This window comes from Trachemys scripta, chromosome 11 (assembly GCF_013100865.1).
Source record: "Trachemys scripta elegans isolate TJP31775 chromosome 11, CAS_Tse_1.0, whole genome shotgun sequence".
Classification (NCBI taxonomy): domain Eukaryota; kingdom Metazoa; phylum Chordata; order Testudines; family Emydidae; genus Trachemys; species Trachemys scripta.
In genome coordinates, this window is record NC_048308.1 from 58914389 (window position 1) to 58934208 (window position 19820).

The 19820-nt window shown below is 39.0% G+C and overlaps 1 protein-coding gene across 2 annotated transcripts in view; it reads left to right on the forward strand.

Annotated features, from left to right (window-relative positions):
• PARD3B (par-3 family cell polarity regulator beta) overlaps positions 1 to 19820 on the forward strand; it is a 647317-nt gene that overhangs the window by 225282 nt on the left and 402215 nt on the right. For both annotated transcript variants that reach the window (XM_034786262.1, XM_034786263.1), the window contains one exon: positions 3804 to 3975. In XM_034786262.1, the coding sequence (XP_034642153.1) occupies positions 3804 to 3975 (172 nt within the window). The remainder of the gene's footprint in view (positions 1 to 3803; positions 3976 to 19820) is intronic.

The window sequence follows — 19820 nt, forward strand, 5'->3', positions numbered from 1 at the left end:
GTGTACAAAATAACAAGTAAGTGCAATAGATCTGATAATTTATTATTTGTCTTGGTGACTGATAGATTATTAAAAGGTGCTAGATTTAAATGGAGGTTACAATGATGTGTGGAGTTGAAGTCCTAATTATACAAAAATGCCTTTTAAAGATACTCCATAATGACAAATACTTGTATATTCTTTCCTCAAGTCACTTTTTTTTAAAAATGGAATATTTTTAACAAATATACCAAGTGGACAATTTTTATCAATAGAATAATGGGATCACATTTTGCAGATTGTTTGTATATATTGATAGAATAATCTTTTGATACACTGATGTATTTAAAATAATTAGTATGCTTATCCACATAGCTTAACTTAACAGAGTGACCATTTGAAAACATGAGGATATTTGGTAATATATATTAATGTAGGATTTTTTTTAAATCTTGCTTGTAGACCATCATGTCTTTCCTGATGTGAGAGGATAGTAGTCTTTCTTCTTCAATTAAAGAATTTTCAATACTGGAAATGAACAGTCAATTACTAACATTATTTTTGAATAGCTAATTTGCATATCCTTAATTGTATTCATTCCTTTTTGAGAGGCTGAAGTTGATATTTATAATGTTTTGATTGATTAGTAATGCATTTGTAATGTTAATATGGTTACAAGCTAGGTGCTGTTGTAAATGGAGTCCTAAGTAGCTCTTCTGAATAAATGTTTTTAATAAATAAATTAGTTTTTATTTCATTGATGAAGGAAGATCTTAAATTTTTTAGCTACTAGTATCCTCAGTGCATGAAATATCACCTCTTTTACACGGTGTAAAAGATGGAAGTTTAAGTCCAGTTCAAATAACTTAATTGGTGGTGACTGTTCTAGAAATGCCTATAAATAATTACTGTAATATAACAAGAATCTGACAAAAAGATGCACAGCTAAGAAGACTTCTAGACTCTTCATTGTTGCTGGTTTCTCAAATAATGACAGCAGTAGAAAATACTTTTACTAATTTAGGCTGGCTAGGGGACCGCATCCCACTTTGGCATATAGATTTGGTCAAAATTATCCGCTCATCGGTAATCTCCACATTTGATTAGTGAGTTAAGACCTGGGTTCTCTTTACAGCTTTGCCATTGACTAATTGTGTGACTTTGTATCTGGGAAGAGGCAGTTTCAAAGACAGCCAGGGCCTGGCTCATAGATAACTTCAACAATCAAGATTAGTATCTTAAAATGATTTGATAACAGTTGGGTAGCCAGTGAGGTGAATGGAGCATGGTAGTGATGTGTTTTTGTCACCCTGTGTTGGTCAGTGGGTGGTGTATTGCATGTTATACCATGTGGAATTTCTTCACTACCTGTGGTTTTATTTCTCAGTACATTGCAATAATATATTATTATGATTACTGCTAATGTTTCATTTAATCTGTCTCTCATTTTACGGATGTGTAAAATGGGGATAATAATGCTTTACTCACCTCCTGTAAAATGCTTCAAATCTATAGATGAAAGGTGCTGTACCATTACATAGTAGTAGTAGTATAAAATACTATTGTAATATGTGTGCTGTTGTATTGAGATATATTATACTATTGTCATGCACTGGGGAATGAAACCACAGAGAAACTTCACCTGGTGCAACACAGAACAGTGTGCCTGTTGATCATCACATCACACTCACGCTCCATTCGCTTCACTATTTACCCATCAAATACCAAAATGAGTTTCAAATCCTGTGTTGATCTTCAAAGCTTTCAGTGAATTGGACCTGTGCTATCTGGCTCTCCTTCTCCCTCAGTAACAGCTACAATCCTTGGGAATGGAGGAAAGTTATCATGGGAAAGGTGAGACTGGTAAGAGCTGAAGACTAAGCCTTCTGGGAAGCTAACCCACAACTGTGAACTTCCTTGAACTATGAATGATACAGTCTTTACAACATTGATGAAAAAATGTGTGACACCTTTTTATCATAGCTTTCCCATGACATTACTGTTAATAGTTATTTAACAAACAAGAAAAGCAAGACAAATACACTTGTCTTAGTCTTGATGTGTATGTCTCGCTCTAGTTCCCCCGTTTGGATGTATGTATTTGGTAAGGTGCACAGATACTATGATGGTGAGTTTCCTTGTACTTTACCATGACTTGCATTGCAAAAAAAAGTTCTGTTACTAGAATTAGTCTTTTCTAATAAGTTTAGGTTAAATACAAAACAAATTATGTGTAATAAGAATATAAGCGTGGTCATGGAAAGAAAGCAGTCTTCGTCTAAAAAGGAAAGCAAGTTTTCTTCCTAATTATTCAGGGTGTTTTGTGTGTTGCTGGAATATGTATTGGTAAACATGAACTGACACATTTCTAGCAACCAAATTATAAATGAGTGGGAGACCTAAAAATGTCAGTTTCTTCTTTAGAAGCACTTCAGTTTTTTTCCTCCTCTTATTCCCTCCTTTATTTTGTCTCTCATTCCTTTATCTTGTATACTTCTTTATTCCTTTAGGCAAACGAGTGTCTTTAAATGTTTGTCTCTGCGTCAATATTTTACTTATCTCAATGTATCTTTTTGATACAAATCTTCAAGGTATAGCTATATACGTGATTCTCTCTCTCTCTCTCTCTCTCTCACACACACACACACACACACACACACACACACACGCTATATCTTTGTATTGTGTATATATAAAATACAAAGATATATATTATATAGTGTGTGTGTGTATATGTATGTGTGTGTGTGTGTGTGTGTGTGTGTGTGTGTGTATATATATATATATATATATATATATATATATATATATATATAAAAACCCCAAACCTTAATGCTTGGTTTTTGGAATGATCTAGAAAGTGCTCTTTTCAAATTTAGTATAGACTAAATCAATCTTTTAATAAATCCTAAGTATTAAAACAAAATATGTACACCCTAAACTGCAGAAACCATTTCAGATGATATTCATTGGACAACATATGTCCATTTAAAGCACAGAATGAGAACTTCCTCAATGAAATACACTGATTATGAAGTTGTTAATATTGTTGCAATCACATCCTCTGCCCTTGATGCCAGTGGATACTCTGAGAATGGATCAAAAGACACATGTGCCTTAAATTTAATCTCCAAAAGCTCTCTGATGTAAATGACACTGGGATTTTAAAACTGGAAAACAAAAGAGGTTATTCAATGATATTTTGTATTCTTGAACATGCTGTCTTATAAATAGCTTAGGATATTGTAAGATCACAGTATTCACCTATTGTCCCATTTTTATTTACCAGAAGATAAACTGAAAACAATGAAAAGTCTTGTATACCTCACTTATATGTACCTGCGTTGTACTCTGGGACACCGTCCCCCCCCGCAAGTGTTTACACTTGGCCAACTGGATTTCTCTCTCTCTCCCCCCCCCCCAATTTTGGTCTCTGAAAGTTAGCCTAGAAGAGTATGGAAGCAGTGCTTCAGTTAAGAGTTATTTTTTATGGCTGAAATAGGGATTTCTCTAAATAGAGGTTTGTAATGAAAATCCTAAGAGAAATTTTCCATTACACTAAGGTGCTAACTAATAATGACACCACATTGTGGCCCTGATTCAAAAAAGCCTCTTTTCGGGTCACCACTTAAGAACGTGCTTAAGTCCCATTGAAGTCAGTGGATTTAAGCACACGTTTAAGTACTTTCCTGAATCTGTGCCTCTATCATCTGTCATTTTAAAATCTGTTTGATACTTTTATCCTATCGTCAAGGCAATATTTGTACTGAAAAACAGTGTCAGACATATTTTAAGTATAAACTGTAATATCTTTTGTTTTACAGCTGATTGCCGTGTACGATGAACAAGAATTGCACAATAAGATTGACAGCATCAGTGGCAGTTTGACAGACAGACCCAGCCCAGAACCTTTTGAGATGGAGGTGGCTGCCCAGCTGGCTGCCTTTCAGCCAATTGGTGGTGAGATTGAGGTGACTCCTTCTGCACTGAAATTGGGTACGTGCGCGTTGTCTTCCAATTTTTAAAATGATTACTGGTCATCATCTAGGAGGGTTGTGTGCCATAGCCTCTCTACATTGCTGGTCTCTTGCCTCTTTATTTTCATCCTTCCTGTTGGTGTGTGTTTGTTGCATCTGTCTTCACTGGTGATAATGCGGTGGTGAGGCCACACAGAATTTTTCAGAAACAGATTGAAGGTGACTCCCATTCTGGTGTGCCCTCAAAGCAGCAGCACTGCCTGACAGGTATCCAGAAAGTTAATGACACTAAGGGATGTTTTCCTGTTTTCTACGAGATCTCTCTTCAAAATTTTAATAGTGATCTCCCTAATAAACCAAGTATGTGGCTTAGAACACAAAACGTAAGAAGTAAGGCTACTACCCTGCCTTACTTTACCCTAATGTGACTATGTATTATAGGGGTCTCTGAACAGTGTGTGATAAAATTCCTGAGCACATGTGGGTGGGTTAAGGATAGAATTTCAGTCTTGGGTCTGAAATGTTTGTGCCTTTGTTGGTTTAAAGTTAGACCACTTATGACTTTTGAAATTGAATGTTTTAATTTCATTTTTTTTAAAAGGAAAAGACTGATAAAAAGAACATTCCACCAACATTTTATTAAAAAGGAAGTTAATACTGTGAACAGAACCTTTACTGTTCTAGTTTGTGCCTGTCAGGGAAAGCATTCAATTTAACTGAAGTCAATGAAACCTTCCAGACTAAGGTTTACATTATAATAGGTCATTCAGAGTGTTTGTAATTTCAACCTTCTGCAGGATTTCTTCGGGCCTGTAGTCTTGGGAAATGATGTATTCTTGCTGTAACTTCCATATATTTCAGAATATTATGAACTGTATTCTTGATATGTATGGAAAGGCTTCATCTATCTGAAGGACCTCTAATTGAATGAGTTAACATTCTATGTTACACACACAAGATCTTGCATGAAATGTAAAAGATATCTTAACTTGTTTTGAAAAATAAATACTGTTCACATAATCCCCCTGAAGCATATTTTAATGGACCAGTACACATGCCCTGTCTTAGCTCAATACTGTAGTCACATCTTGGGAGAGGGAAGGAATTATATTTCATATTTTAGCCTCCATGCAAACTTATGTAAAGCAACTAAATTGATTTTTTGTTCAGAATGGCAATGCCAATAGACCTTTAATTTTAGCAGTGCTGGAGGTCACCACTATGTCATTTACCAGACAGTTTCATTTTCATAACAGAAATGATGCTAGGATGTTCTGGAGTATTAAGAAGAATGAAGATAGTGTAAAAAGATCAGCCAATTATGGTCCCAGTTAATTTCCAATCTATACACATGTTTCTCTGGAAATAAAAGTGAATGTCTCCTCTAAAAAGGGACTAGGTAAAAATGAGGATGTTGGGCTTCCATATTTGTCTCAATGATTGCATTTCAAATTGGTTTCATTTAAATGAAGGGTTTTCTGACTGTCTGCCCTACAAACTCATATTGAGTTCTGAAAGTCCACCTGTTTTCTTTCTGGCTATTGCATCTCATTGATGACAAAAATTCTGCAAAGCTAATTTTGCCCTTATTGTCGTCTATGCAAGTCTATTGTCTTTTGTCCTCAGTTATACTAGACCCAAATGCAAACTGAATTAAAAATGCAAATAAAACATAGTTATCAATACTATTGAGGTATGAGCTAGATTAGAATATGTTGCATCCTCTTGATTCTGCATTGGGTACCAGCAGCAAAAAGTAGTAAAGTGTTTTCACTGAAGAAAGATATGACTGTGAATATACATAGTGAGCAAATCCCTGGAGTAAGAAGATAACCATTTTTATGTAGTCACTTTTCAGGATAGGCATGTACTTTAAGCATGTGCCAGAGTTCTCAGACTTTTAAGGAGTCTCTAAATGTACAAAAGATCTCTGAATTTACTTAAATAGGGATTATAGCTATGTGGTTCAAATGGACAAAATATATAGTTATACACTTCTACCTCGATATAACGCTGTCCTCGGGAGCCAAAAAATCTTGCCGCGTTATAGGTGAAACCGCTTTATATTGACCTTGCTTTGATCCACCGGAGTGCACAGCCCCGCCCCCCCAGAGCATTGCTTTACCGCGTTTTATCTGAATTCGTGTTATATCGGGTTGTGTTATATAGGGGTAGCGGTGTAGTCTGCTTTTAATATTCATTGAAGAATCTATACTTTAGAAGTCTGGGTCCACCATATTGTTCATATGATGGACAAGGTTTTAATGATGTCCCCAGAAGAATACCTAGAATTTGGGGCTGAATAAACAGAAGATTATTAACTTATTTCTTTTACAACCATGAGGGAATCCATATAAAATTTAAGAAACTATATCGTAAGTGTTGGCTAATCAGTCTTTATTTATACTAGATATGTTACTAGATATCTCTTTTGTTATTTTTTCCTCTTTACTTTGTCTTAGAATTACTTATTTCATATCCTTTGTGCTCAGTGCTTTCCAGATAGTAACCAGTCCTACTAAGACTACGATTTTAGTTTTCCCTTTACCAAGTTAGTTATTCTTGGTTTTCTGTTAGCAAATCACTTGAACTTTGAAAATGATCCAATTCTTATTTCAAAAACAACCCTTTTTGACTTTGAAGCTAAAAGTATGCCAGACGCTATATTGTTTCCATATGTGTGTTAACAAAAATTTTTCAAAAAAGTATATGAACCTTGGTTTTTATCTAATTGTTTTCATAATATTTAGCATTTATCTCTTTTCAGAAGTTTACAGATAATTATATAACTTGATTATTGTCAAATTTTATATAGTTTTCTGTTAAGTTAAATCAAAATTATTGCATGGAGAAACACATGGAAGTATTTGCATGCACTGTTATCAAAAGCTAAAACCCTCTTCTGGTGTTGCCTTTAAGAAAATGAAGGGGAATGTGATGCCTTTAATTAGGCCACAGTGTCTAAGTATCTGCCATGCCCATAATATGAGGTTAAATATTGGCATCTGATCCTAGACAAACATACTTGCGCCACACGCACAGCAGAACTGAAGCAGGGTATCTGGTATTGCTGCTGACAGTGTCTGAATTCAGACTACAAAGCAAGTAAGTATGTAATGGTTTCTTATTGCTAGAAGGGCTTTGCTAAAGTCTTTGGAATTGAGGAATGAAATTTACTGCAGGAACTGGAGTTGTTTGCTTCAGTTAGCTCCATAAGTCACAATTTGGTCATGGACTTTAATCTTACCGGTTTCTTGTTAGGCCTGATTACCAAACAATTAACACTGAGGAGAAGGCCTTTTTCTTAGTCTAATGTCTTATCTATGCAATAGAGGAATGATCTAGTAATTAGCTATGGTAACTTTCTACTTTTCATTCAGGTACAGATACATATATATTTATATCTATATATAGATATATGAAGATCTTGCATACTTTCACATGACCAATTTCCTTGTTTCTTCAAGAAGAGTAGCAAGCAATGTTATTTTCATTCTGTTGGGCGGGAAGAGGACAGTAACAGAAAAGTTGGGTGGGACTGAGTTCATTCTCCCTATTTCTTGCCTTTCTTTGTTTTGTGAAATGGAAAGCACTCCAGTATACTGTGTACACTACAGCGCACTTGCCCCTTCAATTCATAACTCAGATATACTTCATGAGACTGTCAAGGCTGCCAAGAATCACTGGCTACACTGAGTTGCCCTAAAACAAAACCTGCCTTTTTAAACTCGTATTGAAAATATTAATTGCAAAGGTAATGTCAAAAGTTAAGTAAATTTAAATCAGATTTTCAGATATAAGTTTCATACCCATTTTTCAGTAATTATTCAGGAGGTGGGAGTGGGAGAGTGAAGAATTTTATCTCCTCCTCCTCCCTCCCCCACAAACTCACTTCCTGACCCCTCTTCAGGGACCACTGTCCTGAGGAAATCCTCCATCACGAGGTGGACTCTTTCCTCTAGTGAGGGCTATAGAGCAGAGGTCCCCAAACTGTTGGGCGCGGAGGGACATTTTGGGGGGCCCAGTTGCCTGGTCCAGCCCCCACGGGGGGTGGGGAAGATGTGCCACCCAGTTCCACTCCTGACCCTGGCTCCAGCTGCCCACCCTGCCCCCAGCTGTGGCCCTAGCCTTGGCTTCCCTTACTCCTGTTCACATCTCCCTGCTCCAGCTGAGCGGGGGCTGCGGACAGGAACAAAGAACGGGATGTGACCCTAAAACATTTGGGGACCACTGCTCTATAGCAAGTGCAACCTCAGCATCAAGGGTATAGGGGTTTTTCTCTTCATATTTCATAGCTTCGAAGAGAAGAGGAGAATGGAGACCCATTCTTTATCTACACCAGCTGAATCTTTATTCACAAATCTAAATTTCACTTGGTAACATGGGCATCAATAATTTCCTCCCTGGAGAAGGACAGATGGTTTGCGACTCTTGACACGAAAGTTGCTTACTTTCATGTGCATGTTTATCCATCCCGCAGAATGTTCATCAGATTCATAGTGGGACAAGACCACCACTAGTGTACTTCTAGAGTACTTCTTGTTCAAGCTGGCAACAGCACCCAGGGTCTTCAGGAAGGTTCTCTCAGTGATGGTGACCCAGATGAGACAAAAGGGCTTGACTGTCCTCCCATAACTTGGATGATTGTCTCCTAAAGGGCAGATCCAACCAAGAAGTTCAGTCAGCAACACTATCCTTGCTCCATCTTCTGTCATCATTGGGAATCTGTGTAAACCGGAAAAAAGTCTCCTTTGACTCCCACAAATATTGTAGACTGAATAGGATGAGCCCTAGACTCAACCTCAGCAAAGGTCTACCTCCCCATGAACAGATTCCAGGCCATGAGAAGCCTGATTAAACAAGGCATCCTCTGACCTCCAATCACAGTCAAGATCTCCTTCTCCTCTTTTAGGTCACGTGTCCTCATGTACTTGCATAACACTGTTCAGCAGGCTTCACCTCCATTGCTTACAGGCCTGGTTCTAGTCTGTTTACTCTACAGATAGAGACAACATGAATAACAAGGTAACAACTCCTGCCAAGGTCATGGCTTCTCTTGTATGGTGGATGAACCCAGAACAAGTGCGTGCAGGAGTCCCTTTCTTTCCACCCACACCTGATGCAACCATAATCACACGTGCATCCCTTGTAGTCTAGGGAGCACACATGGGCAGTCATGCTGCGCAGGACACATGGACGCCTATCAATCTCCTAGATTTAAGGGCAGTCTGCATAGCCTGCAATGCATTCCTCCCATTGAGAGTCCTGTCGCATCCAGATAATGTCGGACAACATGGCAACCGCCTTTTATATAAACAAACACGGTGGGGCAAAATTTCTTCTTCTATATATAGAGGCAGTCAATTTATGAAACTGGTGCATCAGAAACGACATCACACTTTTGGAAGCATAGCTACCAGGTATTCAGAGCTCTCTAGCAGACAGTCTCTGTAGTCGCTTCCTTACAGGCCAGTGGGAGATGCACAGTTCCACCCTAAACAAAATCCCCACCACCACCTCCCCCAGTGGGAAACACCATCCTGGGACCTTTTCGACTCCCGGATGAACAAGAAGTTCAGTATATACTGCCACAGCACTGGGCTGGGACTCCAGGGGCAATGCCCTTCTGTTATCCTGGACAGAGCACTTGAGATACGCCTTTTCTCCAATGACATGGCTACCACAGATCCTGCAAAATATTCATCACATCAAAGCTTAGGCCATTCTCATTGCACCAGCTGGCCCAGACAGTTTTGGTTTCCTGACGTTTTACGAAATGTCAACCTGTCCTCCCATCAAAATTCGTCCCTTCCTGGATCTATTAATTTTGGAGATTGACAAGATCAAGCATCTCAGCCCAGATGGTTGCCACCTCACAGTTAAGTATTCGGAGAGGCATGAGACCTAGAGCGTTCATATTCAGACACCATTCAATCAAAGCAGAAAATACTCCACTAGAAAATGCTGTCTGGTTAAAATGAGGCATTTATCTATCTGGACGCAACAGAACCAATTATCCCCAGAAACTGTGGGTACTTCTGCTATTTTAGACTACTTCCTCATCCTCAAGATATCAGGGCTTTCCATTTGCTTCCTGTATGTCCATCGAGCAGCAATCAGTGCCTTTCATACTCTGGTTGAAGGCTATTTTATTTTTAAATACCCCACAACAGTCACATTCCTGAAAGGTCTTATTTGGACTTTTCCACCGTGATAAAATGAACACTGCAATTGGACCTTATTCTTGAACTCTAACTATTTACAAGCCCACCCTTTGAACCACTGGCCAATTTCCCACCTGTCCATGAAGGTTGCCTACCTAGTTGCCATCACGTCAGCCAGAAAGGTGAGCAAATTTGGAGCATTCATAGCTGCCTTCAATATACTATATTTCATAAGAAGAAGGTTATGCTATTTCATTCATTGAATGGAGAATGTCTTGAAGAAAATACTGGTAAAACCCTGGACAAATTCAACAGGTTTAACAAATTTATTCTACAAAAATTAGCACCATTTTCATTTTGAAAGGGCACTTCATTTCCTGTAGAAACTATCTTCCTCTTCAAAACTAAGAAAGAATATTGATGCAGAACCACAAAATGTCTGTGAAACTTCCCCCCCTCCCACTTTCACCAAAGATGAACATTTTCTCACAGATCTTTACTAAAGACTGCTGAAAGTTTGTAAAGCACTCTCAAAATGCTTGTCTAAAGGAGTCCTTTTAAAATGAAATTAACTACCATATAACAGCTCTATGTACCCAGGTGCAAGAGAAGCACAATTTGAAAAATCTCTTACAAAGGCAACAAAGATTTTTTTTAATTTTTTTAAAGATTGTTGGTTTGAAACCTGTGACATTATTATTTTATACTTCAGCCAAATTTTTTTGCTGGTCAGTCACAGGGGAAAAAATGTGTTTGGATCTGAAGCTAGAATGTTTATAATAAATGTATGCACTTGTGCCCAATAGGTCTCCAACTTTTAGACTAAATGACACATTTTGCAATAGTATGGGTGTCAGTTTCAGGGCAAGCTGTGCTTTTGACCCCTTTTAGTCCTTCTCGAGTGCATCCATCAGGTAACAGGCTTAGCCTCTTTCACCTCTCTCAGAGGGTAGAACCCCATGAACCAACTACTGTTGGACTAGATCTGTGGGTGGCGAACCTCCTGTTTCTCAACCATGTTAACACAAGAGGCCTAACTATGTTTGGCAACTGTAAGCCCCTTCACTCCAGGGACCAGCAAGCTGATTAAAGTGACTCAAAAGCAACTTCTTCAAAACAAAACATTCTTTATTTTTCCACTCACAGGTATATAGCATTCAGAGGGAAGGGTTAAAACAATAAAAAACAACTTCCCTTACGTGATCCCTGATCTTTCCTTGCAAATTTTGGTAAATTCTATTCAGCCCAGTTACCTCGATCTCTGGATTTAGAGACGCAGACTGCTGCTGTAGAATGCTATTTCTCTCTATCAGAGACTAACCTCCAGTTGATGGCTGATGATCCTCCTTCCTGCGTAGTCTAGGATCTTTTCTAGTATCCCCTTGGATCCTAAGTTCAGCATGGGAAGAATAAACCTTGCCAGATTAGTTGGAGCCAAGTTGTAGCTAACCTGTTTGTTTCCCCAAGGCCCCAAAAATAGTACCTCATCTTTGCCATTGCTATTGGTTTCCCCCTCACAGCCTCCTTTGATTTAACTCTGTGCAATCAGTCAGGATAATGTCAACAGGTAAACTGAGGTACACATATTTACAAAACATAATACAGATATTACCCTCATTTTCCACAACAGGTATTAATTTTGGTGTCCTGGCCAAATTTCTATTTGGCTGATTGAAAATAACAGTAGATAGGCATAATGTTGTGTGTGTGTGTGTGTGTAATATATATTGCACCAAAACATAGTCTGTGAAATGCTTTGCAGGGAGATGCATGTTAGCTGCCTAATTTATAATACAAGTATCCAACATACTAACAAACATTCATAATTGATAAACATAGGGGGAATCAGAAACAACCTATACAAAGCATTGTAAATGAGCAGTGGAATTAGTTATGAGTTTTATTAGCTCTCTGAATTTTTACATTATTTTTTTTTCTATTTATTGAGTTAATGTTTGATTTTTCAGTTGTATATTTAGTGATGCTTCTTTTTGGCTAGTGGTGGTTTACCAACAGGCTTTATAGGAAAGGAACTAAATTCCTTTTGTAGATTTAATTGACTGGTACTCTTCATTACTTGTTGTAAACTATTGTTGTAGTGATATTAGACACGGCGTTGTCATGTTTCCCCTTAGAGGTACGTTCTATTAGCAAACGATATACATGCTTTTCATCCATTACCTAAATGCTTTTCTATAGCTCAGGATCTAAAGGGTTACATAAATGTAATAGATACTAAAAATAAGTAATCTACAGTACTATCTGAGTATTTTTTATTCTAATAGATTGAGATGTTAATGCAGATAAGCACTTAATCTCAGGACTGTTAAAAAAAATGAACCAGTGACACAGGAGAGGTAAGATGTGCTTTGTTAGTAAAGAGAGGTCTAATGTGTTATGTATCAATTGATTGCAGGTCCCCTAAAATATTGTCAACTCTTCTTCTCTGAGCTGCTTACCAGTATTGGACCCATATTGAGTCACCCTCTACAAATCTCTTCCATGTGAAAGGCCACCCACATACAATACTGTGCTCATAATAGTACAGAATGCCCATGATTTTTTTAAATCTCTATTGCATGTTGCTGCTAATCTAATATCTAGTGAAAATATGCTTGCTAAACACCCATCTATAAGTATAGGGAATACTTTCAGTGTGATCATCAGCTTCATCCACACTGATAAGTTGTGTTACTAGAAACCACTCAGCACCTAATATTTCACTATATTTGCAATTGTCCTCTGCTTTCTAAATATTGTTACATATTATTTAGAGTATAGCAAGGTTTAGCATTTCCATTTCTGCCTTTGGTGATTTGAGGAAACACTTTTTACTCTTTCTTTAAGAAAATATTACTTCAATCTCTTTCTCCGCCTCTGGAAGCTGCTGTCTTAATAGTGGTATCATTCCTGTGCACTGTTTGGTCAGAGGTTTTATGTGGATGACAGCATGCTTGATAGCTCTTCTCCTCTGCAGCATTGTTTAATTTGGTTTTAAATAATAGTGATGATCAATTAAAGCCTACTAGTGCTTTTTAAAACAAATGGTGCCTGTTTCTGGAGATCTGAAGGTTTGAAGATAACTTCTCTTTTCAGTCAGTGTGTAGGCATGATGTACTTTGAGTTTGTGACTTAAGGTTGAGCTTGAATCATGGAGTTAAGGTTTGCACTAGTTCCTCTTGATGGAACTGGAATAGTATTTCAGTGCTTTTGTAAAGAGACATAGGAACAAGAATCATAGAATATCAGGGTTGGAAGGGACCTCAGGAGGTCATCTAGTCCACCCCCCTGCTCAAAGTAGGACCAATCCCCAACTAAATCATCCCAGCCATGGCTTTGTCAAGCCTGACCTTAAAAACCTCTAAGGAAGGAGATTCCACCACCTCCCTAGGTAACTCATTCTGGTGCTTCACCACCCTCCTAGTGAAAAAGTTTTTCCTAATATCCAACCTAAACCTCCCACACTACAACTTGAGACCATTACTCCTTGTTCTGTCATCTGCTACCACTGAGAACAGCCTAGATCCATCCTCTTTGGAACCCCCTTTCAGGTAGTTGAAAACAGCTATCAAATCCCCCCTCATTCTTCTCTTCTGCAGACTAAACAATACAATAATATATATGTCTTCCAGCACATTAAGTAGAGGAGTAAATGACTTTCTGGCTTGACTTCTATCTCCTATCCGAAAGTGACGCCGTGCCTGAAATGTCCAGGCTTTCAGAGCTTGCAGGTTTTTTTTTTTAAAGATAGGATTGTTTTTCTGTGGAAACTATGATGCATTTTCTGGGTATTAGACTCCTTTTAAACATATGTTTTCTGTGCGGATTTTAACCTCACACAAATTGTTTCTTGATTCCCTCTTTTACTGAGTATTATTGCATCTCTTGCTATGAAAATTGACATCTGTTTGTTTTTAAGAAATACGAAGAAAAACTATATTTTAGATTAAGAAGCGTAAAAGTATTAAGTTATATTAATATTAATTTTTTCAGCAGTTATAGTCAAATTAAGACTGTGTTAGCAAAATAAAAACCCCTAAAGAAGGCCAAAAAATAATAATCCTGGCCTCATGGTAGCAACCACCTTTTTTTTCTTTTTTAAATCTAGGAGTCCAATTATATAATTTTTCATGTATATATTTAATTTGTATTAACCTATGTCTGTTTGCTATAGACATCAACATACCCATTGTACAGTTTGACCAAAATAAAATACAGTTAAGGATTCAGACAGTTTGCCCACTGCCATATAATCCTTACTCATTTTCTATCACCCACCGTAACTTTAGCACTTTCAGGCCCTCACGTTGTGTTTAATTTTTGTTAGCCATTGGCTTTGGGAGAAGCATCCCTTCATATCTTGTTGGTTTTCAGGACAGAAATTTAGCGTCTTAGCCAGAATTGGAGAAAGAATCATTAATTTATTCTATTTTAAAGTACCTGGATTTGTTTTTCCTTGATTTAGTCCATGGTTTCCCCCTAGATGCACTGTTAGCTACCCTTTATTTTGTTTTCTTCATAACTCTGTTACCCTAGTACCAAGAACTCTGTTTTCAGTAGACATTAAGCAAATGAAGAATGCAACTGCAGGCAAATGTCTCGTTTTCATGCCAAGGAGCTCTCTGCATATGCTTAATGAGATCTGTGACCAGATGAAACCACACAGAATATTTGGATGGGAAGAATAAGTGCTCTTATTACCCTTTGAGACTTGTTTGAAAGGCAGTAATGAATCTCTTCCCACACACTCCTTCACAAAGCCCATTGATATTGCCAGGAGAAGTTCTGAAGCTATTGGGTCTGTTACTACATCCATGCTGTACTACATCCAGGCCTAAAATCAGTCCATAGGGTCCAAGTATGCCTATGAGATTATGAAGTAATTAGAGCTGCTCCAATACCAATTTAACCTTCCCTGAGAAATGGGAGATTAGACAAAGTGTAGCAACAGGTGAGGTTAAAAACGAGATTGGTTCAGGCAGGTGTTTGACCTGATTAAGGGTAACTGGTACCCTGCCTTCACAAAAGGAAGTGGTAATTCTTGTAATTCTCCAGAACCTCCCTCGCCATGAGGAGGCAAGGGTCTAGTTCAAGCTATGTGGAGCAAAACAGGATAAAACCCATCTAGAGACAACGATTTGTTTGATCTGACACTCATGGTTTCATCCAAATAATCTTGGATACAATCTGTGTCTTCAGAAACATCGATGGAAAATTCCTTATAGTAAGAAGCTTGATATCCTAATAAAGTTAAGGCAACCTGTTGGTGACATAAATGCAGATAAAAAAATGATTTCACTTCTCTCTCCATCACACACAAATGTGTAAATTTTCTGTACCGAATTAATAGCACTTGGAGTGAGGTTTTTCACGACTAGCACTCTAGCCTCTTTCCTTGCCACTTCATTGCCCATAGGTGTTCTATAAGTGCTTGTCTATACATGAAATTTGTTGTAGGGTAACTTGAATTATGTAATGTTTAAGTGCCTTATGTGCACAACCACATTGTTTTTGTTACAAATCATCTGGCTTTTCAATATGGGTTATTAAAGTGGGGTTATGAGATGCAGGATGAGTTTATCTGCAGTAGAGTAGAGGTGGATGCACCCCTACCCCGAAACAACTATTGCACATCTGCCAAGACCTTCCACAGTTATCCCACACAGTGTTTCTGGCTACCTGGGTTGGCCTGTCTGTTTACCTGTGTGGGCTGTACTGTTCCAGGGTCATTCTGACCAGATGTTACCTCTCTGTTTAAATGCTTGTGTGTAGCCAGGTGTTGTCCTTTGCAATTCCAGCCTGAAAGTTTAGATACCTGAGTTATACTCCTATTTATTGATCAGTCATGCCTCATGCTTCATCATGGTCTGATGCAGAGGTCCTTGACTTCATTGCCCTTTGGCAAGAGGAGTATGTACAGGCCCATCTAAATTCTAGCCACTGGAATGCACAACTATAAAGCAGCTGTCTGAGTAAATGAAGGAAAGGGGGTACAACTGGGACCCAAACCAGTGGCTCATTATGACAGCCTGTATCCCTATCTTCACCTTTTTTTACAAAACAATTAGTGGATTTTGGAACAAAGTATGCCTCGTGAGGTATCATTTGAAAACTCATAATTCGCTGATCATTATTGTCCTGGTACAATATGTGTGGCAACATTGTATGTAAAGTTATAAGATTCTACTGTATGACATTAGTGAGAGATTACAAGTCTGCAAAAATAACAACAAACCAGTTCCTCAGAAACAAAAGGCAAACCGACACCTCAGCCAGGTGTCAACAAGATCAAATAGATTATCACCTGGTCAAGTGACCATTCTTTGGCAGGAAAAGGGGTGTGAATGAGAAATATACATCTTGGCACAGAAACAACGTAGAGGTTCCTGTCTCCACTGACCGTCTGTTTCCTGAACCTCAAGTGGAGATGATTTTCAAAGAAAGAGAAGTATAAGAATGGGGAACAGACACCCCAAAATATTTCTCCCTTCATCTCTACCCTCGGCATCGGCAACACTTGAAGGACAAAGGAAGCATCATGGGACTCGGGAGGGATCCTGGCTGAAAGATTCAGCTAGTAACACTGCTAGAATAGGAGGTGAGAGAGACCTTTTGCTTTGAATTCATTTAGCTTGTTAAATTAGATATTAATTGCATTTTATCTTTTATTTTCTTGTAACCCGTTCTGACTTTTTATGCATCATTTTCTGTAATCACTTAAAATCTATCTTTCTGTAGATAATCTTGTTTTATCAAAAACAGTGTGCTTGGATTGAAGTGTTTGGGAAACTTCATTTGTGATAAGATCTGTGCAAATCATTTTCTGTTAATGAAATGACAGACTTTATATGAGCTTGTATTGTCCAGGAAGGTGCTGGGGAGTACAAGATGCACATTTCTGGGGGAAAGTCTGGGGCTGGGTGTTTGCTGGTGTTGCCTTACAGTGTAATTAATGAGTAGCTGGTTATAACACTCATACAATATAGCTGTGAGTAATTTACATGCTGAAGGCTGTGTGTGGGCAGGCCAGGAGTGGTTGCTCTCACAGCGAAGCAGTGTAAAAAGTCAGCCCCAGCTGGAGAATTGAGGGGACACAGCTGTTTAACGGTCCAGATTGTACCCTGGGTAATGTCACACTCAGTAAGGGAAAGAAGCTCTGTCTGGGTTATAAGAATGTGAAGGATAATGATAGGGAGAGCTGTAAGGATTTCACTCCGCTTTGTGCTATGCAGAATGTCTGTTTTACAGTGCACTTTGTGCTGATCTAAGGGTGTTCAGAAAAGAGAATTTAAGCCAAAGGAAGTGTTCTGATTTGACATGAAGATTGCACAGCAGTGCAACTCTGTTGGCAGTACTCATATGGGTTGTGGTTCCCTTCCACTTCTGCACCAGCTATGGGGACACCATCCTGGCAAACAGCAGCACACTATATTTTCCCAGTTTGCCCATTGCCTTTTTAATAGAACCCTTCTCTGTCTTTTTGGGGACATGCTTCAGGATAATATCTACCAAAGGAAGGAGAGTCTGCAGAAGTGCACGTACAGTTATTGACCTGTGTCTGCTGTTAGTTCCTGAACTGCTATCCTATTGGCGATCTGCAGAAGTGCATAGGCAATTACTAATCTGCCTCTATTGCACTGTCTTTACCTAGCGCCACCCCTGATGCCTACAGTCCACCTTATATTCATTACTCCTTCTCCCAGGTTGGCAGAACCATCCCACAGCCACTCCCCCTCACTCCACAGGCCCAGGGGACATGCATGAGTATTGAAAACACATTACAATCTGCAGGCTCACCCAAAGGATGGGGTGCTAACATTAAGTGAACTCCTGTCTGTGTAGGAAGAAGAGAAGCTCCAGGGTTGAGATGTTAAAAGAACTCTTGTGCGCATCCCAGGGGAGGGATAAAAAGACAGGAGTGGAGGCAGGGGTTCCTGGAACAAGACAAAGAGGAAAGAGAAAAGGACAGAAAAATGGCTAGATCCTCACAGACACATCTGCTGAGGATGGTATTGAGGCAGACACTCCTCTGGGCTGTTTTCTGATCAAGGACTGCACCACAGCTGAGGCATGCCATGTAGCCCTCTACCTCTGAAATCTCCACATTCTAGGACACACCATTCACTGCAACAGTGCCCAGAAAAAGGGCCTTTTGGAGGATTCTACACCACAGAACAACAAAGGAAAACAGGAGACAATGGGAGTTCTCACCTACAAGAGGCTCTTTTATTGCCATCCCACATCCCAGGATGCAGAGAGCAGTTTTGAGTGCCCCGTGTGCATACATTTGTGACCTCAGAAGTGTAAAATTTTCACGCTACTCTTTACAATTTCTTAAGGTTGTTTGCTTTTCAATTTGCACATTACGTATGTGTAATAATATTTTTGTAGTGCTCTCAATGTTTAAAATGTTGTATTTATTATTTATTAAAATTCATTGAAAATGTCTTTGCAGTTATGGTTCTGCATCTAGAACAATTCATTAATGTCTAACTCCACTGCACTAATTCAGTAAACAATTCATGAAAATGTTCACCTGCACGTGCAATATAATAAAATGCACAAGTATACTCTGAAAATTCGTGCATATTTGAGAATCCTCACCTGTTGCATAACCAAAGCTTTGCAGCACTGCATATACGGTACACATTGATATGTGTGCAGTAATCCTGATTTATTCTTTACCTGCAAGCATGTACATTGTTCACAAGTGAGCTGCTAGCTTCAAATTTAGAGCACAGTGCATCCCGACTGTGCCCCTGAGTTAGTTGCAGCATGCTGTAGAGCAGAGGTAGGCAACCTATGGCACGTGAGCCGATTTTCAGTGGCACTCACACTGCCTGGGTCTTGGCCACCGGTCCGGGGGGCTCTACATTTTAATTTAATTTTAAATGAAGCTTCTTAAAACGTTTTAAAAACCTTATTTACTTTACATACAGTAATAGTTTAGTTATATATTATAGACTTAGGCTTGGTCTACACTACCCCCCCCAATTCGAACTAAGGTACGCAACTTCAGCTACGTGAATAACGTAGCTGAAGTCGAAGTACCTTAGTTCGAACTTACCTTGGTCCACACGCGGCAGGCAGGCTCCCCCGTCGACTCCGCGGTACTCCTCTCGCCGAGCTGGAGTACCGCAGTCGACGGCAAGCACTTCCGGGTTCGACTTATCGCGTCCAGACTAGACGCGATAAGTCGAACCCAGAACTTCGATTTCCAGCCGTCGAACTAGCTGGTAAGTGTAGCCAAGGCCTTAGAGAAAGAGACCTTCTAAAAATGTTAAAATGTATTACTGGCACGCGAAACCTTAAATTAGAGTGAATAAATGAAGAATCGGCACACCACTTCTGAAAGGTTGCTGACCCCTGCTGTAGAGGCATTGTCTCTGGCTGATGAAAACATTTAGCAAGCTTGCCACCCTTTTCCTCCCATCCATTTCAAGGCTCTCCCCTTTTCTCACAATGGTTGTGTAAAACATAAGAGGCAGTTTCTCATCAGCCTCCAGCCTGGGCATTCTACCTTTGAATGAATGTTCCAAATGAACATTCCACTGTCTTGATACTCAGGGCTTAGTTCTTCCCTCATCCAACTGTCCGGTAACAGGCTTTTTTAAGACAGGAAAGAAGAGGGTAAGATGAGTCTCCCAGAATGACTACAGGAATGGCAATGCCATGAATGTCTATAGAGACCATGGGAGAA